The sequence below is a fragment of the Dromiciops gliroides genome, chromosome 3 (assembly GCF_019393635.1).
Source record: "Dromiciops gliroides isolate mDroGli1 chromosome 3, mDroGli1.pri, whole genome shotgun sequence".
Lineage (NCBI taxonomy): Eukaryota > Metazoa > Chordata > Mammalia > Microbiotheria > Microbiotheriidae > Dromiciops > Dromiciops gliroides.
In genome coordinates, this window is record NC_057863.1 from 548,568,630 (window position 1) to 548,593,730 (window position 25,101).

Below are 25,101 nucleotides of genomic sequence, written 5' to 3' on the forward strand. Positions count from 1 at the left end.
CTCTTATTGTGGTGGCAAAAAATTGGAAATTGAGGCAATACCCATCAATTGGGGAATGGCTGAACAAGTTGTGGTATATGAACGTAATGGGATACTATTGTGCAATAACACATGATGAGCAGGTAGATTTCAGAAAAACTTGGAAAGACTTACATGAACTGATGTATAGTGAAGTGAGCAGAACCAGGAAAACATTGTACACAGTAACAGCAACTATGTTTGATGAGCAACTGTGATTGTATGTAATATATGGTATATTATGTCATTATATAAATATCAGGTGCTCTTAGACATATCTTCATAGCAATACAATGATCAAAGTCAATGCCAAAAGACTCATGATGGAAAATGCTCTCCATATCCAGAGAAAGAACTATGGAGTCCAAATGCAGATCGAAGCATACTATTTTCACTTCTTTTGTTTTTTTCTTTCTCATGGTTTTTCCCTTTTGTTCTGATTGTTCTTTCACAACATGACCAGTGTGGAAATTTGTTTAACATTATTGTAATATATAACCTATGTCATATTGCTTGCTGTCTTGGGGAGGGAAAAGGGAAGGTAGAAAAGGAGAAAAATTTGGAATGCAGAATCTTTTTTTTTTTTTTTACAGGGCAATGAGGATTAAGTGACTTGCCCCAGGTCACACAGCTAGTAAGTGTCAAGTGACTGAGGCTGGATTTGAACTCAGGTCCTCCTGAATCCAGGGCTGGTGCTTTATCCACTGCACCACCTAGCTGCCCCCTGGACTCAAAATCTTATAAAAATTAATACTGAAAACTATCTTTATATGTAATTGGGAAAAATAAAATATAGAAATACATGTTTCTTCCTTGAGGGAGTTGGTGCAGCTAAGATAGCATTAGACTAGAATATGAGAAGATGTAGAGGTGAGATTTAGCTCTGACATTTGGGACCCCATTTGGGCAGGTAATGTCACCTTTCGAAGCTTTGCTTGCCTCATCAGAGGTAGCTAGCTGGGAGTTCTGAGCAGAGAATTGGGAAGACAGGAGGTCAAATCTTGCCTCATGCACTTAGCAGCTCTGGGCAAGTCACTTAAGCTGTTTGGCTCAGTTTCCTCATCTGTAAAAATGAAGATAATAATAATACCTCCTTCTCAGGGATGTTTTAGGAATCAGATAAGATAATATTAGTAAAGCACTTTGCAAACCTTAAAGCTCTATATACATGCTATCTATTATTATTATTATTATTAACTTTATTTTTCAGATGAGGAAATTGAGACTGAGAGAGTTTCCATGGCTCTGCCAAAGTTCACAAAATTAGTAAATGGGAGAGCCAAGATTTGGACCCAGGATTCCTGACATTCTGTCCAGGGCTTCTTCACACTGTACCCTCCCTTACCATTTACAAAGTACTCAATGTCCAAGACATGGGTTCAAATCCTCCCTCAGACACTTCCCGGTTGATCCTCTCCTCTTCTGTAAATTGGGGATATTAACAACACTTACTCCCAGAGCTGTTGTGAGGCTCAAATGAGATAATAACTGTAAAGTGTTTAGGACATCGCCTGGCACATTGTAAGCACCCTATGTTAGCTATAATCAGCAGCATCAGCATCAAATAAAATCCCGTTTGGAAAGTACTTAGCACAGTTCATGGTACATAGTAGGTGTACCAATAGGTATTAATAAATACCTAATTCACTTCACTCTTCATCTGTTAAATGTGTTTATGTTGTCTGCCTTCAAAGGAATCTTGGGAGGAAAAACATCTAGGGAAAAAAGTGCCCTAGAGAGGGGAAGCAGGAATGTTAGCCTATATGTAGCCACCAGTTTATTTCTTTAACCAAGCATAGTTCATTAACCCATGATCCGCCCACTCTCCATCTGGCAGCTAGATAATGGGCTGAATCCAGAATTAAACAGGAGGAGGAAAGTGGGCTGGATTGCATTTGGGAAATTGGGTCCTGCTTTTAGTGACCCCAAGCTTCAGCCAGACATAGAAGTCCCTGTTTGAAATTCCAGTATTCTTCCAGTGACGCTTGTCTGGCTCTGAGGCATCGAATGCGACAGTCTCTAAGGGATTAAAGCTGTAGGCAATGGCAATGTGTGTAGTGGGTCCGTGCAAGATGCAACATTTGATCAATGACGAATTTTGCCAAAAAAGGATATCATCAAAGATCTGTCAGAGCTAAAAGGGGAGCTTAGAACAGAGCATGTTAGGGCAGAAAGGGAACTTAGAACAGAGGATGTTGGAGCAGGAGAACAAAGGATGTTAGAGCAAGATGGGACCTTGGAATATAATATGTGAGAACTGAGAGAGAGCCCTTAGATGACAGAATGTTAGAGCAGGAAGTATTCTTAGAATGGAAGATTTTAAAACAGGAAGGGAACTTAAAGCCTAGAATGTCAGAACTGGAAGAACTTAGAAAATAGAACAGGAAGGATAATGGCAGAACCAGAGCTAGAACTCCGAATGTCTGCCCAGGAATCTTGGAGGAGGGAAAAGTACAAGGACTGACGAGTACAGTGTAAGTTTTATTGCTGGTCAGTTGTGTCATCTCAGACAGGAGTTCTTCCAATTCTGGGCCTCAGCTCATGTATCTGTAAAGTGAGGGTCTTATACAAGATAGCTCCCTTTTCTACTGGGACTGGGGAAACAATCAGAAGGGACCTCTCAATTTCTACAGAAGAGTGAATCTTTCTTTTGGTGGGGGGGAACAGTGCAATGAGGGTTAAGTGACTTGCCCAGGGTCACACAGCTAGTAAGTGTCAAGTGTCTGAAGCCGGATTTGAAGTTGGGCCCTTCTGAATCCAGGGCCGGTGCTTTATCCATTGCACCACCTTGCTGCTCCCAGAAGAGAGAATCTGGCTAGAATTGAATGAAATTGAGGGGACCCATGTGCTACATCAACTTGTCCAGCTCCTTGTCTCAGGCCAACTGAGGAAAAGGAATTTGAGTCCTTAGGACAGGAGACAGTGTTGTATAGGAATTTGAGTCCTAATGCTAGTCATCTGGATAACACTGCATAAATCACTTTCTCCCCCCTTCAAGTAGGGGGATTTGGATTTGATGATCTCTTGGGAGGCGACGTGGCATAGTAGATTAGCATGATGGACTTGGAATCAAGAAAACCTAAGTTCAGATTCTGTCCCTTATGCTGTATGACTCTAAGCATATCATTTAACCACTCTGAGCCTCAGTTTATTTATCTGTAGAAAGGGGAAAGTAATAGCCCACTTCTCAGGGTTGTCATGAGGCTCAAACAAGACAGTATATGTCAGATGCTCTGCAAATTTTAAAATGTCGTGTCAGTTGTTATATAATAATAGCATATAAATGACATTATATAATATGTGGTATAGTATATGTCATTATGTCAGTTGCTCTTGGATGAAGAGCTAAAAGGTACTTTAGAGGTCATCTGGTCCTATTCCCTTCATTTTACAGATGAGGGAACTTGAGACCCATAGGGTTTAAGTGACCTGACCAAGATTCCATAGCTATCAAACAGCAGGTGTTGTTTGTTGCTGAGTTGTTTCAGTTGAGTCTGACTCTTTGTGATCCCATTAGGGGTTTTCTTGGAAAAGACACTGCAGTGCTTTGCTCTTTCCTTCCCCAGTTCATTTTACAGATGAGTAAACTGAGGTAAACAGGGCTGAGTGACTTGTCCAGGTATCTGAGGCTGGATTTGAACTCAGGTCTTCCCGACTCCAGGCCCAGAGCTCTATCCATTGTGCCACCTTGGTGGCCTATTTGTTGGTGTAGGGAGTTCCCAAAGAAGAAACTCCTTTCACCAAAGCATATTTTCAACTGCTAGGTAACTTCTCATCTTGGCCAGGTACCCGGGGCACCGAAAGATTAAATGACTTGCTTAGAGTCACACAGCCAGGATGTGTTGGGAGCATCATTTGAACCCAGGTTTCTTGAAACTGAGACCAATTTTCTCTTCCCCATATATCACCATCCCTCTCTTACAGAATCTTAGATTCTAGCACCGGAGACTCAGAATCTCAACGGGAACATTATTAGAGATCTGGTCCAATGCTCCCACAAAACAGGTGCCCACCTCTTCCCCACTGCCCCTTTACAATGTGCACCAGGCTGAGACACAGCACATAAACAGAAAGCCAGCAGGCCAATGGTTTATTCCAAAATTATCTTTTAATATATTCATAGTTTCTCTATACAGCTCATACAAAATTCTTATAGGTTGATCATAAATGTATACAGCAGCATCTTGTAGTGTTTACATGGCATCTGAAGAGACAGCATAGACCAGGCAGCTGAGGGGAGGAGGTCTGGACTTCCCGCCTGGATTTCCCTCTGGGGAGATGGGATTCTCTTTTCAGTACAACTCAATATTTTCCGAGCACCTGCTGTGTGTAGGGCCCTGTACTGGCTATTGTGGGGGGGACACTGGTACAAATAATGTATTGCTCTTGCTTTCAGGTAACTCACTTCTGGGGATTCCAGGGGCAGATATCGGGCTATGGGGGTCCTGGGGAAAAAAGAGATCCCTTGAGATCACTTCCACTTGGTTCAGGGGGGGGGGATGGGATCAGCAGAGGCTTTAGGGCAGGTGAGCCAAGTGAGCAGAGCCTTGTGTGACAATGGAAGGATTTCAGGCAAGGGCATTCCAGTCAAAGGGAACATTGTGACCAAAGGCACTCTCAAATACATCTGTCATTTCATTAATTAGGGAATTCCCATACCATCTATGCCTTCCCCATCCTAAATGACTCACATGCATGTTCTCCATATGTTCTGGAAGCCTCTTTTCTCATATTTTTAAGGGTACAAGTGGGACACTTTCTGAGCTCTTTTGGTCTCCTTATTGTGGCAATTAATTCACATGGATTAATCTTCTGAATGAAAATATTATAATTGGTCATTTCTGTCGCCTACTTACCATTTTTGGTGTTCAATTACTCTTTATTCTAGGTTAAATCATTTCTATTGAATGCCATACCTCTTTCTCAATATAATTTTTTTTCCAAATTCTGGTCTTGGTTCTAACAGTACAAAAAACTGGCTTTGGGTGGGTCAACTTCTTAAATGGATAAGTGACATTTAGGAACCCAAGACAGAGCATGAACAGACCTGTCATGCCTTATGTGTCCAAGGCTACTGACTGGTTCAGCAACTCTATGGAGGGCATGGGGAATTTTTATTATTTCCCAAGAAAGAGTAATTTCCAATAAACACATCATAACCTTACATTTATTACACCCCTGCCCTTTATATGTGCTGCCTATCACTCCTGCTGACTGGATGGTTTAGTGAGGTCCTTGGGATCATTCCCAGTGCATGTGCCAATGGCCCTCAGAAAACTTACAGTATAGGAGAGAAGGATAATGACCCATGTTGACTGGCCCATGGTATGGACAGAGCACTAAGAGGATGGCAGAACATGACAATCAATACTTTAGAGGAAGTATAAGCCAACCAAAGGCACACTGGCAAGAAACTGAAAGGCTATGAGTCGTCTGGTTTGGCTGGAGCAAAGAGCATAGAAAAGGGAATAGAGGATGATAAGGCTACAAAAAATAGGGAATTGCTAGTTGAGGGGATGGTCCCGATATTGGGGGCAAGGATAGGGTTCCACCCTTCCCCTCCTATCTTCAATAAGAATCCAGAAGTGAAGTGTTAATGGATTAACAAGGTATTCACTAACACCCAGTTATTCCTTTGCAAAGGGTAAAGAGCTTTCTCTGATAGACTTGAAAAGAGATGGGGATTTTCTTTCTTCCACTCCTACTGTCATCTGCCTTCATGCCATAGGGTCAGTCTAACAGCAGAGCAGCTTGACCAGTAGGGAAACACCCTATTTAGCAGTTAGAGGGTCAGTTCAAGAGTTCTAGGAAGCCCCGGGTCAGAGAAGAGGAGATAGTAACCCCTGCTTCCAAACTGCATCCAGCAGGGAGCAGAGACACACTCTCCAGACCAACATGGATACAGAGGGGTAGTTGATGAGGCCAGTAAGCAGCTTCAAGAAGTGGGGCATCTGGCAGCAGAAAAAAGAGCTAAGACAATACAAAGTGCTTAATGATCCCCTCTGTCCCACCAAAGGGGTGAAAAGACTGCTGCCTCCTGTCTCCATTTATGTGAATCTCACTAACTCTAGGCTTTATTTAAAAGCCTCTTGGGTCATGGCCAATTTTCAGCTCAATTTCTTGATTTAATCAGAAAAATGTGTTCACATTTTGTAAAAGGATAGTAGGATGTTAACACATTATTAAGACATTAACATCTAACCTGTGATGAGGTACAATGAGTTGGGGGAAGGCCTATATACTACATCATAGTGGGTCCTGAATACTACACTAAGGAGTTTTAGATTTTTCTAGTAGGCCACAGGGTATCATAGAAGGTTCTTGACCTGGGGAGTGTATTGATCCCTTACTATATGATCATCTCATTCTGCTGTTGAGACTTGCTCATTTTTTCCTACGGTCCTTAGCATCTTCTCCAGAGCTAGACAGCTCCAAAATATTCCAGCTTCTATATTAAGTAGTAAAAAGTGTTGAGCTTCTGTGCAACTTTGGGCAAATGGTCAATCTCCGAGCCTCATCTTTGAGTGAGTTCCCTCGGAGTTCTCATATTCTAGGTTCTAAAGTAGAAACCACTTCAATTAACAACAACTCAGGGCTTCACGACTTTGATGAAGAATCAACTTCAATGATCAGGTTATCTGTATGGGATGGATCATTCAAATGGAAATGACACATAACTGATTTGGCTTTCTCCTCCCTTCCCCCTTCCCCCTCCCTCTCTGTTCCAAATTACTAGAATCTGGACCAAACTGGTTGTTCTGTAGATAGAGAGCAAATGGCAGGAGAAAGAGAGACAGAGAAGGAGGGGAAAAAAAGACCAAGGCAGAGAAAGATGAGAGGAGAAGCAGAGAGACATGGAGGGGAGATGGAAGAGGGAGGGAGGAGGAGACAAGGAGAGGAGAGGGACAGAGACAGAATGGTGTGAGAGGAAGAGAGAATGAAGAGAGGGAATAGCAGAAGAAAGGCAGATATGTAGAAATGGAAGGAGGTGAGAAAGAGAGATGGAGAAACAGCAAGGGAAACAGATAGACATGCAGAGAGACAGGGAAGTAGAGAGACAGAGACAGCGATGAAAGCCCTAAAGAGAGAAGTGGTGGCATGTATAATAGAAAGAGAAAGGGAGACAAGTTGGGGAAAACACTGTTTAGACATTTTCCCCTTCAGATCAAGCTTTCTGTCTACATTCCATTCGAACACCAAATGTTTCTAATCCCGCCCCCATGTCCTGCTTACTGCCCCTAACTACTTTCAGACCCAGCCAACACTGCCTGACGCCCAGATGCCTGCCAGTTTCCATCACCCCCTGTTTGGGGAGCTTAGTAAGGAGAGAAGAGTTTCTACTTGGCTTGGCCCTGTACACCCACCAGCAGCAGCAGCACTGGAACTCCTAGTCCTTCCTGGAGGAGGGGAGTCACGCTGGGTGGCCAGGGTGGATGTTGAAAGTGGCAACTCTGCCACGCCTCAACCTTACCACCACCCCCACTGCCAGCCCCTGGCTCTAAACTCTGCCATAATTTACTGATTGTGAGGGGCAAGAGTTAAGGGTAAAATGGCTAAGCTATTGCAGAAGATGCTGGAGTGGGAAGAAACAGTAGATGGAGGGGTGGGGTGAGAATCTATAGTTAACCCCTTAATGTTAGCAATAGAAAAAGGACAGCACAACATTCACAAATAACAAATAAATTGAAAGTCTCCCCCCACTCAATCCCTATTTATTGAGCATAAGCCCATTCATTTGGATTAATTAGGACCTGGAATAAATCATTTCTTGGGGCTACCAAGGAAAAGTCCAATTTGGGGCCTCAGTTTCCTCTTGTCCTTAACATAAGGGAGTTAGAAATGCTAAATTTTAGTGAGAACTTAGTGAAAATAAGGTTGTAGATTTTTTTCCTATCCAAGCTCATAGATATTCCTTGGGTGTCTGTAGAGACCAGGTTAAGAATCCTTAGGCTAAATGATTTCTGGTTTCTCTGATAATTCTAAAGTTCATGAACTTTGTCTTTTGTTGCTGTCCTTCAAGGCCTTCCACAATCTAGAGCCATCCTGCTTTTCCAACACTGGCTCACATTCCTCCTCCTAAGCACTTGGTTTATGCTCCAGCTACATCAGCCAACTTTCTGCCCATACTTGGGATTGGGGTCTTCTGTCACCTTCTTATATTGGACTATTTAGGAGTGGCCTCAGTTGGTGGTTTCTGTGTTAGTTTTCAGATCATGGAGAATGTAGTTTGGGGAATTCTTATCCTTCTCATATGTGAGGTTTATAAGAATTAGCCTAAATTGTGACAAATATTTTGTTTCTAGATAAATTCAAGAGTTGTTTTTGTTTTCTAGGTGACTTTTTGGTCTTAAGGGAGTATATAATTTCACCTGGGATGACTTTATTCAAGATCTCTTCTAAAGATGGCTTTGGCCTTAGTGTGCTACAGTGGGAAAAGGTCCTGTTTGCCCTTGGGTTCAAATCCTATCTCTATACCTTATTGCCTGTGTGACCTTGGGCAGGTAACCTCTTTGGGCCTCAGTTTCCTCATTTGTAGAATGAATGAATTGAACTACATAGCCTCTGCAGTTCCTTCAAATAACCTTATGATGGTGAAGGAAGGGGCCCCAGGGACTTTCTTGAGGAGGAAGGGGAGAAAACAGGATCGGGGATCCCTGACTTTGTTCAACAGTCAGCTGATGGATAGCTGAATGGATAAAGGTCATGCCTAGTTTAGAGAAGGAAATAAGCGTCCAGCTGCCCAGGAGATCTAGCTGTGTGGCCTCAGGCAAGTCCCTTAACCTCTCTGAGCCTGTTTCCTCCTCTTAAAAAGAAAGGTCCCTGCCAGCTTGAAAGTCTGTAAGACCTCAATGAAGCCGCATATCTCCGTCCTTGAGAACTGAGAATGACCCTGCAGCAGGGCCTGGGGAACCTTCTTGGGGCTAGGCTTTGAAATGCTGGTTAAACTCTTGCCGGCAGAAGCAACAGAAGAGAGCCAAGCCAATGAGGAGAATAGAGGAGACTAGGGCAAAGATGATGATGATGAGCACGTTGATTTTCTTGAGTCCCTCTTTCTCACAGTCCTCGGGGCGCACCTGGAGGAAGGGCACATCCTCCTGGGAGCTGAAGTCCTTGGAATGTCGGCACATCAGGTCCTCGAGGTTGGCAATGTCCACGCTCCCTCTTTGGATCACGGCTGCCAGCCAGCTGTTGCCACAGCAGGCGAGAGGGTTCCCTGCCAGGTAGAGGTGCCTCAGGCTCCCCTCCAGGCCACTCATGTCACGGCTCTCGAGGTGGCTGAAACTGTTGTTCCGAAGATCCAGCTCCTTGAGGGAGGCCTCCCAGGTCCAGGCAGGGAGCCAGCTCAGCTGGTTCTTTGAGAGATTGAGCTGCTTCAACCGTGTGAAGCGGGGAAGGTCAACGTGAAGGGCATCCAGGCCATTCCCCTGGAGCTGCAGCACCTCTAGGGAAGATTCAAGTCCAGCCAGGGCACCAGGCATGACCTCTAAGCCTGGGTTTGCTGAGAGGTCCAAAGTGACCAATGGGGTTTGCGAGAAGGCACCGGCCGGCAGCCTCTGCATGGTGTTACCCGCCAGGTTCAGGGTCCGGAGAGTGGAGATTCCGGAGAAGACAATACAGTCTGAGGCGGCGGGCTCACCCAAGTCCTGAGGGGCCCCACAGAGATGGATCCAGTTCCTTTGTAGGTCCACCCGCTGGATCTTAGGGAGGCTGGCAAATGTGAGAGGCGCTAAGGCTGCCAGGGCATTGTGTTCCAAGTAGAGCTGCTGTAGGCTAGCCAGTCCATGGATGCCCACTGTGAAGCCCTGCAGGTCATTGTGGCTCAAATCCAGGATGCCCAGGCTGGGCAGGGAATGCTCTTGAGGCACCTCAAAGGTGCGGAGGCAATTTTTGCTGAGGTTGAGGAACTGCAGGGAAGTCATGGGGTCAAAGAATCCTTTGGGGATGGCCTCAATCTCATTGTAGCTCAGGTCCAAGAACAAGAGTTGGGAAAGGGCCACAGAGCTATCATTCCCACTTGGGTCGGGCACCAAGTGGGGTCCACTGGGCCAATCCTGCATCCCGGGGACTCCATCACTGAAGGAGGAGGTAGGGTGCATCCGGATCAGGTTGTTGGATACATTCAGGTAAATGAGCTGGTTGTGCCTGGGCAGGTCAGGGAACTGCGACAGTTTGTTCTCTCGCAAGTCGAGCCAGTAGAGTTGGTACTCCTGGTCCGTGGTGGCACTCTGGAAGGTCTCTATGCTGTTGCGACTCAGATCCAAGAATCGCAGCTGGGGGAGGCTGAAGTCAGAAATGCAGGTGATGGAGTTCATGGAGAGGTTGAGGTGGGTTAGGTGGGGCAGGGCATCGAAGGCTCCCTCCTCGATGTCCATGATCACGTTGCTATGCAGGTCCAGCTCCTCAAGGGCTGGCACTCCCTGTAGGGTCCAGCGGGAAATGCGAGTGAGGCTGTTCTCTGCCAAGGAGAGAGTAAGCAGGTTGGGGGCATCCTCCAGGAAGGCTTCAGCCATGCTGTTGTACAAGCCATTGCCTGAGAGGTCCAGGGTGGTCACTTGAGGCAGGCGCCCGATGCTCCCACTGACGTTGTGCGGGGATGCCCGTCCCAAGCGGTTTCGGGCCAGGTTGAGGTGCTTGAGCTGAGATAGGCTGATGAAAATTCCAGGCTGGATGAAGCTGATCTGGTTGGAACTCAAGTCTAGGCGTTGGAGGGCAGTGTAAAAGATCAACGGGGTCTCCGGGATGCTCTGCAGCTGATTCTGAGACAGGTCAAGGGCCTTGCTGTCTGCATGGAGGACTGCAGGAATCTGCAGAAGCCCCCGGCTGTGGCACAGGACCTCCATGCCCACCTGGTGAAGGGGAGAGAACACTGGAGCATTATGAGCTGGAAGGTCTCCCAGGGACACCAGAGACAAAGATGGCAGGGCTGGTTGTACTCAAGGAAGAGTCTTAGTGTAACAGAAAGGGCCTAGATCTGGTCAGACCCTAGATGTGGGCTTAGGTCCCAGCTTTGGGTCTTAATAGTTTTAGGTCTTTGGGCAAATCCTGAACCTCAGTGTCTTCACCTGCATATCTCCTGCAGCTCTTTGGAAGATATACACACACACGCGTACATGCATATACACATATACACATACATATATGTATATATACAATATACGTGCACATGTATTTATAGTTAAGCAAACCTCAGTTTCATAGGATCACAGATTTAGAATTCAAAGAAATGTTTGAAGGTCATCGAGTTTAATTCCCTTAATTTTACAGATGAGAAGACTGAGGCCTAGAAAGGTTAAGTGACTTGCCTAGGGTCAGTCACACAGATAGTAAATAACTTTCTAAGGTAGGATTCAAACCCAGGTCTTCCTCATTCCAAGTCTACTCTGTCTACTCTACTGGTATAGGGATCGTATAACAAGAGAATTCCCTTCCACGGAGCTGGACAAGTCATTGCTAAGATATACTCTTAGGGAGTTGGCTAGGAGGATTAAGGGTCCCGCCACCAGTCTATAATCAAAGGCAGGACTTGAGCCCCGACCTCATTTGTCACATCATGCTGCCTGTCTGATAACAGATGAGCCAGTTCACGTTTCTAAAAGGCCTACAAGACATCTTCCCCCAAACAACCCTGTGTGTTCCAGACTGTGCCTGCCATTATCATCCCTATTTTACCAGGAGAGAACGGCTACGAAAGTGCTTTGTAAATTGTAAAGCACCATTGGTATTTGTAGCATTGTTGTTCTCTTTATTCATACAAGTGTGGAGTCTAGATTCTCCTCTAGCCTCGGATTGCGCTGAAGAGTCTGGGCCTCGGGTTCACGTCTGATCATATCCTGTACTCTCTTTGACCACTCCATGGGTGTTATTTTAGTCTAGCCAACCAGAAGGAGAATTCTCCAAGGGCAAGGGCCTTTTGGAAGTCGTCAAAGAAAAAAGCAGGGACTAGAACTGGGCCAAACACCTGGTGCTACATATGGGCGGTGAAGATTGCAACAGTGATGCCAAGAAAGGGCCTTAGAATGGGAACCAGAACATACAAGTTCTAGTCCCAGCCCTGCCACTGACTCATGGTCCTTCCAGCTTTGACATTGTTCTAAGGGCCTTCCATCCCTGACATTCTGTGTTCCAAGGTCCCTTCTAGCCTTGCCATCATTCTAAGGGCCCTCCTAGTTCTGACATTCCATGTTCTAACAGCCTTCCCAGTTCTGACATTTTGTGTTCTAAGGGCCCTCCCAGGCCTGACATTCTGTGTTTAAGGCCCCTCCCAGTTCTGACATTCTGTGTTCTAAGGGTCCCTCCATCCCTGACATTCTGTGTTCCAAGATCCCTTCTAGCCTTGCCATCATTCTAAGGGCCCTCCCAGGCCTGACATTCTGTGTTCTAAGGGCCCTTCCAGCTCTGACATTCTGTGTTCTTAGTACCCTTCCTGCTTTGCCATTCTAGAATTCTATACATAGGTGATCTCTTGGGCCCCTCTGCTTCTAGGAATTGCCCAAGTACTCCAGGTCAGATATCCACTTCTTGGTATCTTCACAAACACCCTCACTTCCTCCCAGGTTGGGTTTTTTATCATAAATGTATTTTATTATTTTCTAGTTACATGTAGAGATAGTTTTCAACATTTGTTTTTATAAGATTTTGAGTTCCAAATTTTTCTCCCTCTCTCCCCTCCCTCCCCAAGACAGATGCAATCTGATATAGGTTATATATGTACAAATAGGTAATTGTTTTCCTCTTGTTTAATGCTATGACACTTGCAGGCTGACTTCAGATAATGTCAGTGGAGACAGAGCATTTAGAAGAATGGACGATAAGACATTTTCTCCAGGCATTCAGTTTTCAGTTTAGCCTCTCATACAACCTCATACGCTATTTCCAAGTTCCCATTCCAAGAAGCAGAAATTGAGGCCCCTTACCCTTTTCCCTCATAACTGACATTCCCCAGATGTAATATCATCCCTGTTCTGCTCTGCTGGCCTCACCCTTCTCTAGAAGCCAAGTGCCTCTCCTCACTACAGACTGAGAGCCCAGACTGAGATGGTGAGGGCTTCTCCCTGGAGAATAGTAGAATTTCGGAAGATAAGAACTGGAAGAGGCCTTAATTGTCCTGGAATCTTATGGCTGGAGCAGACTTCAGCGGTCACTTGGGTCAACTCCTCCCCTTATCATAACTTCAATCAATCAATCAACATTTATTACATACCTACTATGTCCCAGGACCTGGCGATAGAAAAGGAAGTAAAAGACAGTCCCTGCTCTCAAGTTACTTAGAATCTAATGGACAGGGCAGCTAGGTGGTGCAATGGATAGAGCACTGGCCCTGGATTCAGGAGGACCTGAGTTCAAATCCGACTTCAGACACTTAACACTTACTAGCTGTGTGACTCTGGGCAAGTCACTTAACGCCAATTGCCCAAAAAAAAAAGAATCTAATGGACAACAATCCTTAATGGGACACCCTTGCTTAATAATTCCAATGACAAGACACTCAAGACAGTCCATTCCACTTTTGGACAGTTGAGATAGGAAATGTTTCCTTCTGTGAAGCATAAATCTTGCATCCTTAAACTTCTCTGCACTGCTCCTAATTCTAACCTCTGAAGTATCACCGATTAATCCTGCTTCCTTCCTCTCAGGATTGCAAATATCAGGCAACCTGTATTTTCTTTGCTGGGCTCAGTATCCACAGCTCTCTCAATGGATTCTCATATGAATAACATATGAGATTGAAACTCTGTGTCCTATTGGTTGGCATTCTCTTGCTAATGTTGCCCCAAACTAGGAAGACTATTCCAGATGAGACCCAACCAGAGCCAATACAGGGTGGGAACAGCACTGTCGCCCCTCCTGCTCTGGACATGACTTCCTGACTGGTCCTGGAGCATCCATCTCCCCATTCCAAGTGTGGTCACTGGCTGTCCCCTATCCCTCCTCACCTCTACTTCTTGGCTTCCTTGGTTTCCTTCCAGTCTCAGCTGAAGTCTTCTTCAAGAAGCCTTTCTTAGTGATCCTTCATCTTAATGTCTTCCCTTTGCAATGCCCCCAATTTATCCTGTTTATAGCTTCTTTGTACATAGTTATTTGCATGTTTTTCCTCCCATTAGACAGTGAGAACAGGGACGTGTGTGTGTGTGTGTGTGTGTGTGTGTTTCCTTTCTTTGTATCCCCAGAGTTTAGCACAATGCCTGGCACAAGAAGGTGCTTAATAAATGCTATTTGACTGATTGATTTTAGTATGGCCTAAGGTTTTGTTAGCTTTTTTTCATTGCCAAATCACATTGTTAACTCAAGTCAAGCTTGTGGTCCATTAGGACTTCTAGGTCTTTTTCACATGAAGTGCTTTCTAGACATTTTCTAGACCCTCCCCTCAAGCAGAACAGAGAACATTATAGTTGGAAGTAACCTTCGAACGTATTTGTTAGGACATAGAATGGCAGAACTGGAAGGGACCTTAGAAATGCAAAGTTAGAGCATAAGACGTAGAATGTCTGAATTGGAAGGGACCAGAGGATCAATGATTTAGAGATGTAAAGGACCTTAGAAACCATCTAGTTCAACCTCTTTATTTTACAGAGGAGGTAACTGAGGCACAAGGAGGTAGCGATTTGGCCCAAGGTGGTCACATAGACAGTGGGTGTCAGAGGTTGTAATTTGAATCCAAGTCCTTTGATTATTTTCCCATCATACCATGATGCTTCAGAGATCATCTAATCCAACCTCCTCATTTGACAAATGAGGAAACTGAGGCACAGAGAGGGCCCCAAATGACTTGCCCAAGGTCATCTAGTTTTAGTCATGCTGTGTATGTGGCCAAAACTAAGGTCTTTCTAGGAGTAGGTGGGATGTGTACTCTTTTTCTCTTGTCTCACAGAAGAGCCTAACAGGGGGTCAAATGTATAGGAAGCATTCAGTAGAGATGAGTGAATTCAGCCATAAGCTGCTGTTCTTCTTATTCAGTTGTTCAGTTCTTCTTCATGACCCAGTTTGGGGTTTTCTTGACAAAAATACTGAAATTATTTGCCATTTCCTTCTCTACTTCATTTCACAATTGAGGAAACTGAGGCCATCAGGGTTAAGTGACTTGCCCAGGGTCACACATCTAGTAAGTGTCTGAGGCCAGATTTGAACTCAGGTCTTCCTGACTCCAGGTCACCTAGCTGCCAATCCTTAGGGTCCCTTCACCCTAAACCTGCCTCTATTCCTACATTCCCTATTTCTTTTTTATGATATCACCACTCTCTTAGTGACCTAGCCTCAAAACCTCAGAATCATCTTGACTCTGCCTTCTCCCTCACTCCCAACAACCAATTTTTTACCAAGTCCTCTCTCTATGCCATCTTTCCCATCAGTCCCTGTCTCTCCCTTCCCACTGCCATCATCCTAGGTCAGGTCCTCATGATCTTTATCAAGACCATTGTCATAATAGCCTCCTGACTGGACTCTGTTTCTTTACCTTCTATCCTTCACACACTTGGTAGAATCTGCTAGGGGACATGGTAGAAAGGGCTCTGGGCCTCGAATCAGGAATACCTGAGTTTAAATCTGTCCTCAAACATTTATTAGCTGTGCAACCTTGGGCAAGTCACTTAAGCTCTGCCTGCCTCAGTTTCCCCAAATGTAAAATGGGGATAATAACAGCACCTACCTCCCAGGATTGTTGTGAGGATCAAATGAAGTAATAAGTGTAAAGTGTTTATCCCAGATCCTGTCACCCAGTGAATGTTATATACATGCTTATTCCCTTCCCCATTCCTTCTTAATGCACAGGTCTGCCAATGTCATTTTCCTGTTAAACAAACAGTTCAGCCTTTGTTGAAGACCTCCAATGAGGGGGAAGCCACTGTCTCCTGTGGCAGCCCATTCCACTCTCTGAAGCTTCCTCCCTCCTGCCCTCTGGGACCATGAAGAACAAAGCCAATCCATTCGAACCAGCCCTCCAAGTAAGCCCACTTTGCCAGCCTCTCCGCCCAGCCCAAGTCTTCTTTCCTCCTGGTTAAGCATCCCCAATTTCTGGCTCACATGGGATGGTCTGCAAGCCTTTCTCCATCTGTTGTAGTCAGTCAGTGGCAGGGTTAGGACCCCAGGCCCCTCTGCCTCCAGATGCAGGGCTTTAATTGATCATATGTTTCATACAATAAACAAATGAGTCTGTAACACACACACACACACACACACACACACACACACACACATACAATGTGACTGAGCTCAGTGCCAAAGCCTTCCTCTTGAGTTAAAAGGGCTGCAATCCTCCTCTGGATCTGTGATTTCATTATCCTTTCTCTTCCCTCCATAGACACAGCTCTCCTGCCCTCCAGATCTGCCTACCCTATGGGAGTCTTGTCTACCTCCTAACATGAATTCTCCCCAGGGGACCCCCCTCAATCATCACTGGGTGCCATATTTCTTCCTTCTCTCCTTGATGAAGAAGGCACCTGCCAGGGGAGCATCTGGCCCACCCATCGGCTGATCCTGGCTCTCTCCCACCTTCTTCCAGCACACAACTCCTATATGGCATCTTTAACCCATGAGGTAAAAGTATGTTTTGGTTTGGTGATTACATGTAGTCTGAGGTGAAGCAAAGCTTTGCGGTTTTCAAACACAGCAGTTGACTGTCCTCCCCCCCACCCCCACCCCCTGGGAGGAAAGCACTCAATGAACTTTTAGGGCATGGAAATGGGAATTGTTCCTGATGCTCCTACTCCTACAATGACAATAACAACTAACAGCTACGTGCCAGGCACTGGCCTAAGTAAGCCCTTTGCAATTATTATCTCATTTGACCCTCACAACAACCTTCTGAGGTGGGTGCTACTACTGTTCCTATTTTATAGACAAGGAAATCAAGGCAAATAGAGGTTAAATGACTTGCCCAGGGTCACATGGCTAGTAAGCAACTGAGGTCAAATTTGAACTCAGGTCTTCCTGACCTCAGGACTAGCACTGTATCCTGACCTGACCTCAGGACTAGCACTGGTGCCATCTAGCTGCTCCTACCACCACCACCACCACTATAACCACCATTGCTACCATCATCACTACTACTGCTACCACCATTAATGCCACCATTACTAGTACCACCACTATTACCACTACTACTATTACTACCACCATCACTACTACCACCATTACCTCTACTTCTAACACCACCAGTACTACCATTACCACCACTACTACCATTACTACCACCACCACTATTGCTACTATCACTATTACTACTACCACCACCACTATTACTGCTAGCTAGCATGGGGCTTTAAGGCATTAGTTGCAAAGCACTGTACATATATTATCTCATTGATTTTTACAACTAATAGGTCACCTCAGGTCAGCAAAGCATTTTCCTCCCAATAACCTTGTGAAGTCAGGCTGTGAAATATTTTGGTTTTGGTCTAGGTTTGTGATTTTACCAATGTGGGGAACTCCCAATGTGGAAACCCCCTTCACAGATGGAGATTGATAATCATCTGTATTTTGTAGCCTTAGAAAGTCACCTGGAGGCATTGAGAAGTGAAATGACTGCTCGAGGTCACATTAAAAACAATCTTCTGACCCCAGGCCCAGCACTCTCTCAACTACACTGCATTGCCCCCTTAGAAATAACCACTGACATTTGTAGAGCCCTGGAAGGTTTGCAAAGCATTTATTTTTTACATGTCATTATCAAATTGGGAGAGGACTATAAGTATTATTAGATCTGTTTCACAGGTGAGTAAAATTGAGGGTCAGGGTTGAAATGGCTTTTTAGCCAGTAAGTATCAGAAACAAGCATCAAAAATCAAGATGTGGATCAAGGGTCACTTGAGTCCAAGCAAAGCTCTCTTCCCACCAGCCCCATGCCTCCTCTCTCATCCCACTTGGCCCAAGTTTAGCTTTGACCCCTACACACTCAGACACATGGATCTAGAGCCTGAACTTCTTATTCCTAGCTGAATAAAGGCTTCCTGGGCTTTAGGCACCAGACAGTGACAAAGTAAAGTTTTGGGGTGATCACCACCAGCTTCACTGGAAGCTGATGGTCTGGGGCTTAGTCTAGGGCTCACAGAATTTAGGACACTGTCTAGTGCTAGCAGGGGCCTTGAAATACAAGGGGGAGCACTTTTGTTTTCTGGATGAAGACACTGAATCCAAGAGAGGAAAAGCATTCTGCTCAGGGTCCCATCGGGACAGAACCAGAACCCAAAGCTCTGACTGCAATTTTAGTGTTCTTATTACAGCCTCTCTCTGGGGGTCTGGGGTTCTTCTGCCTTTGAGGTCCAAAGCGTCGGGGCCTCAGGCAGAGTGAATGAGAAGGCCCACTGACATTCCAGCAGGTGGTCCCTGCTCTGTTGGGGATCCAGTGAAAAGCCCAGGGGTAGCTTCCAGGAAATCTATTTATAGGGCCGACTGCTGCGTGTGGTGAACTTCAGGAAGTGACGGTGGAGGCCGGGTGGATCAACAGGAAAGGAATGATTGTCTTCCTTCCATGCGACCCCTTTCCTCTGCCCCTGGCCCAGTCACTATGGAGAGGTTCAAACTGTAACTTTCTTTTTCAAAAGGAAGAGGATTTTTGATTTGGCCCCTATCCTGTCACCTGCGTTTGGGCCAACAATGGAATGCAAGGGAGGTTACGATTCTTACTATACTATATGACAAGGCACCATTATTGTGGTGGAAGGGGCACTGGATATGGGAATGGAGGGCCTTGATTCAAATCCCATCTGTTACTGGAGGAGTGACCCTGGACAAGTCACTTAACCTGAGCCTTGGGAATTGTTTTTTCATATTTGCCCCAGCATCCAGAACACTGTGTGACACATAGCAAGCACTTCATAAATCCTCATTAATAGACTTAATTCTTTGAAGCCTCAGTTTCCTCATCTACAAAACAGGTAAACTGTGTGGACAAACCATATATCCTCTCTCTGGGCTAGGGATGCAGCATATCATAGTAAATGGAACAGTGGTCTGGGAATCAGGAAGACTTGGGTTTGAATTCCACCTTGGCCACTTACTCACTTGGCAAAGCCAATTACTCTTCCTGGGTCTCAGAGTCCCCATCTATAAAATGGGGACAATGATAGCACCTACCTCAAAACCTCAAAGGAGTGAAATGACGTGTTCTTTGCCCAAAAAAGAAAGAAAAGAAAGAAAAATGCTTAACTCTCATCACTTTGATTGACTCCACCTCCTCTCCCCTCTGGTCCGTGATAGAAAAGAGTAACTGGACTCTGGCCTTGAACTTGCCACCCTACCTGGTTTCAAGTCCTTGGAACAGGATGCCCCAAGGCCAGGTGCCCCTTCCCCCTCCTGCCACTTTTTGTGTGTTGTCTCAGCCCTTAGCACCGTGCTTAATGTTTATTGGATTGAATTGCAAACCTTAAAGTGTTATATAAATGTGAACTTGTATTAACAATGGGCGGCTAGATGGTACAGTGGATAGAGTGCTAGGTCTGGAGTCAGGGAGACCTGAGTTAGAATCTGACCTCAGATACTTACTAGCTGTGTGACCCTGGGAAAGTCACTTAACCCTGTTTGCCTCATCTATAAAAATGGCCAACCACTCCAGTATCTCTGCTTAGAAAACACCAAATGGGGTCATGAAAAGCCAGACACAACTTAACTGAACAATAAGAACCAAATGAAGGGATTGGACCAGTGGAAACATTCTCAAAACATCTAACTGCCTGCTATATACAGGAAGCTGACTAGATACTTGGGATATAAAAATTTTCAAATGACATGGTCCCTTGTCCTCAAAGAGCTCAGAGCAACACGAACACAGATGGTACAAGGTGATGTAGGCCAAGGAGACATTCAAACAGAGGACATTTTTGAAAATTTAAAGTGGAAAGAATGCTTTCAACAAGCGTGGTGGTGGTAAGGAAATTAGGGAAGGCTTCATGGAAGAGGCAGTACTTGATCTGAGCCTTGAAAGAAGAGGAGGCATGGGGCAGTTAGGTGGCACAGTGGATAAAGCACCAGCCCTGGATTCAGGAGTACCTGAGTTCAAATCCGGCCTTAGACACTTGACACTTACTAGCTGTGTAACCCTGGGCAAGTCACTTAACCCCCATTGCCCTGCAAAAAAAAAAAAAAAAGAGAGAGAGAGAGAGGGGAAAAAAACAGGAAAGAAGAGGAGTAAATAAGGAAAAAGTGCTTTCTTTTCTTTTTTGGGGGGGTGGGAATTGGGGTTAAGTGATTTGCCCAGGGTCACACAGCTAGTAAGTGTCTGAGGCCAGATTTGAACTCAGACCCTCCTGACTCTAAGGCCCTATCCTGAGAAACTACTTTCCAGGCATGAGACTATAGATAGGAATGCAAGGAAACCAAGAAATGGTAGGTTAAGAGCTTTACAATTCTAAATAGGATCATCCCAAGTGCATCTTGAGGGGTGGGGAGAAGGCTATCTCATGACTGAAGAGCAAGAAGAGAGGAACCTGTGGCTTTAAGAGACCAGGATGTGTGGGAGCCAGCAGCTAGCAGTGGGGAAGGGCTTGGTGGAGAAATGAGGCCAGAGTCGTAGATCTCCTGCTGCAGCTGCTTGGCCTGCTTCTGAGTCAGGGGTTTCAGGCCTGGGCTGTCCAAGGTGAGGGAACATTGGAACCACATGAGGTGGCACTGCCAGATGGGCTGCCACACCCACCCCAGGGGCTCTGGCCTCTACCACCGTCAAGCCTTGGCCGGGCACTCAGCCTCTGGGGCCTGTGTTGATTAACTAAGCCAGGTCATCATTTCCACATGGCCAAATGCAGGCAGCCACCTCCTTTCTAGCTGGCCTTAAGATGAGGCATAGCACCACCATGGAAAGAACACTGGATTTGGAGTGTGAGGACCTGGGTTCAAATCTCACACTAGCTGCATGACCTTTCCCTCTGTGATCTCCTGCCTCCCACCTATACTATACAAGGGTGTTATCCCCATCTTCCCAGAGATGGTACAATGCAGTGGGATGAACAACACCTCTAGTTGTGGGATCATGGGATCTAAGATGCCCTGCAGCCCAACCCAGTAATCTTACAAGTGGGGAAACTGAGGTCCAAAGGTCAAATTGACACCGGACATAAATACAGAGGGAGGAGTTTAGAGCACCTGAGCATCAGTTTCCTTACCTATAAAATGGGGATTCATATTCCACATCATTCAGGGTTGTGAGGATAACCCTTTATAGATATTAAAGGGCTATAGAAATAAAGGTTGGGATCAGTGACACACTGGAAAATGTTTAACAACCAGCTCGCTGAAAAAAATATGTTCGTGACTCATTTTAAAATTTAATCAGCACTAACGTTTCCTGCATCATTTTAAGTCTTTGTTGTTCAGTCATCCCAGTTGGACCCGACTTTTTGTGACTCCATTTGGGGTTTTCTTGGCCAAAATACTGGAGTGGTTTACCATTTCCTTCTCCAGCTCATTTTACAAATGAGGAAACTGAGGCAAACAGGATTAAGTGACTTGTCCAGGATCACACAACTAGTGTGTGTCTGAGGCTGGATTTGAACTCACAAGATGAGTCTTCCTGACTCTAGGCCCGGCATTCTATCTACTAAGCCACCTAACAGCCCACTTTAGTCTAGACAATCAGTTTAACTATAAATCAAGTCCTGATTTAGAGGGCTGGCTGGCTTCTTATGTGTAAATGCTCACAGTGAAAATTTAATTGGCTCTCATCACTGACTCTAGTAAACCCCTGGCTAGGATTATTGCCTTCATTATATTATTAAAAATCACGGAACTCTATTTATGGTTTTTGGCTAACAAAGAGTATAAAGTTCAATGCCCTTATTTTACAGAAGGGGAAAATGAGGTCTGGAGAGGAGAAAGGCATTGCTGACTTTTGCTTAGGGCAGTCAGAAGCACAGCTGAAGCCCAGGCTTCCTGATTCCCAATTCTGGGCTCCACCCCATGCTGCCTCCCAGGCTCAGAGGCACAGGATGTTGGCTGGACAAGCTTTCAGAACAGAGAACACACAGCAGAACCTTAGAGCCCATCTATTCTAACCACTTCAATTAAGAGAAGGAGAAACGGAGGCTGAGTGAGAGAGCAGAAAAGTAACTTGGTCCAAGGTCACACATGGAGGCAGTGGGAAAGCTGAAACTCGAACCTGGGTTTCTTGGCTGAGAAATTGAGAAAGATCTTCAACAAGAGTTGAAGGAAAACAGTTGTCAGTGAAACATCTTGGCTACTCAGACATCTTGTGTTACTGCTTAGTAACTAGCCGCCTAACAAAGCGATGCCTGCTTCAACTTGACATTAGCACCAAACTTGTTCAGAGCGAAGAGTCAGGAAAGTTGAGAAAGAGTCGATATTAAGAATACAACTGGGGCAGCTAGGTGGCACAGTGGATAAAGCACTGGCCCTGGATTCAGGAAGACCTGAGTTCAAAGCCAGCCTCAGACACTTGACACTTACTAGCTGTGTGACACTGGGCAAGTCACTTAACCCTAATTGCCCTGCCAAAAAAAAAAAAAGAATACAACTGGGGGGCAGCTAGGGGGCGCATGGATAGAGTACTGGCCCTGGATTCAGGAGGACCTGAGTTCAAAGCCAGCCTCAGACACTTGACACTTACTAGCTGTGTGACCCTGGGCAAGTCACTTAACCCCAATTGCCTCACTAAAAAACCAAAACCAACCAAACAAAAAAACTGGCTCATTGCCCCACCAAAACCAAACAAACAAAAAATCACAAACCAAAAAAAACATAATTGGAAAGTATTTAGCAAAATAAATAAAAATATAATAAAATGTATGTAATATTTTTAAAAATACAGCCTTTGGGGGCAGCTAACAAAGCACTGGCCCTGGATTCAGGAGGACGTGAGTTCAAATCCAGCCTCTGACACTTGACACTTAACTAGTTGTGTTACCCTGGGGCAAGTCACTTAACCCCCATTGTCCAGAAAAAAAAAATACAACCTTTGCAACCTTCTTCCTCTCTGATCCTTCCCGATCAAGAACTTTGGTTCCTGGTCCCGGTTCCTGAATCTGACATTTAAGGCCTTCCCTAATCTGGCCCCATCAGACCTTTCTAATCTTTTCCTCAGTTTTCCCCAACACCTCCCCTCTCTTCTGGCCAGGCAGGGCAAGCTCTCTCACTTTTCCCTGTATGCTTCCAGGTACAGAGCACTAAATCAAATATCTCATGAGAAGAGAGTAAACTCCTTGAGTTGGCTTTCATCTTCCTGTCCCTGGTTCTGAGCAGAGGGCAAACATATTTTGCTTAATAAATATTTGTTGAGTTGAATGGAATTGAATTTGAATCCTGTTGCCTAATAGCTGTGTGGTCCCCTGTATGCCTCCATTTCCTTTTGTGTAAAGTGAGGGTATTGGACTAAATTATCCTACCAGCTGTGACATTCTACATCCTAAGGTCCTGCCTAACTCTAATTTCTGAACATAAGAATTAGATGTTCTATTTATTTTTTTCTCTGAGACTTTACTCAAGTTGTTGCCCCTCCATGGAGTCCCCATACTTCTCCTCTTCCTCTCCAAACTTTACTCAAGCTGAAATCTCACCTCTTCCAGGAAGACCTTTCTATTTTCTAGAGGAAGGAAGATGTTACAGTGGATAGATAGAGCGCTGGGTTTTTTGTTGTTGTTGTTCAGTCATATCCAACTCTTCCTAACTTCATTTGGCGTTTTCTTGGCAAAGGTACTGGAGTGGTTTGCCACTTCCTTCTCCAGCTCATTTGACAGATGAGGAAACTGAGGCAGATAGGTATTACATGACTTGCCCAGGGTCACACAGCTAGGAAGTATCTGAGACCAGATTTGAATTCAGGAAGATGAGTCTTCCTGACTCCAAGCACAGTGCTCTATCCACTGTGCCACCTAGCTGTCCCAACAGCAGAAAGAACTTGAATTCAAATATAGCCTTGATATTTACTAGCTGTGTGACCTAGACAAGTCATCTAACCTCTATTTGCCTAGGTTTCTTCATCATTTATCTCAAATGGGGATCAGGTTTGATGTGAGGATCAAAAAGATAATATTTATAAAGCTCTTGGCAAAATGTTTGACATATAATAAGGACTATATAAATACTTATATCATTATTATTATTGTCTGTCTGGGGACCAGCTTTGGTTCAGTCTAGGCCGGGTCAGGGACTCTGGAACCAGAGTGAAGGCTTCACTTGGAGCCACAGAAGGAAGAGAAAGTATAGGGAAGGGGACAGCTAGGTGGTACAGTGGATAAAAGCACCGGCCCTGTTTTCAAGAGGACCCTGAGTTCAAATGTTGGCCTCATACACTTGACACTAGCTGGGTGACCCTGGGCAAGTCACTTAACCCTCACTGCCCCGCCAAAAAAAAAAAAAAGTATAGGGAAAGCTGAAAATGCTACAGAGCACACTGGATCCTAAAGGGCCTGGATTCCCAAACTCAGCCCTGCCATCTATTAGCACTGGGATACTAAGTCACCTCCAGCCTCCAGCTTTAATGCTCTATGTAGCTATAACCAGTAAATTATTCTTTATCTAGGACAAAACTAATTTGACCACTCCCAGATATGAAGCATCAAGGTGGTGTGATGGATCAAGGGCTTGGCCTGGAGTCAGGAAGACTCATCTTCTTGAGTTCAAATCCAGCCTCAGACACTTCCTAGCTTTGTGACCCTGGGCAAGTCACTCAACCCTGTTTGCCTCAGTTTCCTCATCTGCCAAATGAGCTGGAGTAGGAAATGGCAAACCGCTCCAGTATCTCTGCCACAAAGCTGATTCAACAACAAGAAGAGATATGAACCTATCTACAAATAGGAAAGTTTTCTGAAGAATGGCCACAAAATGTGCCTTATGTAAAGGAAGGGGCCCTCCTTCCCCACCTCAGCTGATGTAGTCACAAGATGTAACCACAGGTGATGAAGTGTTAACATGTTAGCAAGGTGTTAAAAAATATGCTTGTTGACCAACTGACTAATATCCAAGGATCCCTTTTTAGGTACTAATACCTTTCCCTGATTATCTGGACTAGAAAATTTACCACAGCCTGGAGGCCTTTACATAGCTAAGCCTGGAACCAATACAAATAGTCAATGTGTTCAGTAGCTAGAGAGTTTAAGGCATTTGGAGAGGATGAGGCAGCCTAGGATCAGAGCAATTGTGGAC

General features: G+C 45.1%; 1 protein-coding gene across 2 annotated transcripts in view; it reads right to left on the reverse strand.

Annotated features, from left to right (window-relative positions):
• Positions 1-4,127: 4,127 nt before the first annotated feature.
• Positions 4,128-25,101, reverse strand: part of LRRC32 (leucine rich repeat containing 32) — a 37,934-nt gene continuing 16,960 nt past the window's right edge. For both annotated transcript variants that reach the window (XM_043999262.1, XM_043999261.1), the window contains one exon: positions 4,128-10,865. In XM_043999262.1, the coding sequence (XP_043855197.1) occupies positions 8,940-10,865 (1,926 nt within the window). In that variant the 3' untranslated portion in view covers positions 4,128-8,939. The remainder of the gene's footprint in view (positions 10,866-25,101) is intronic.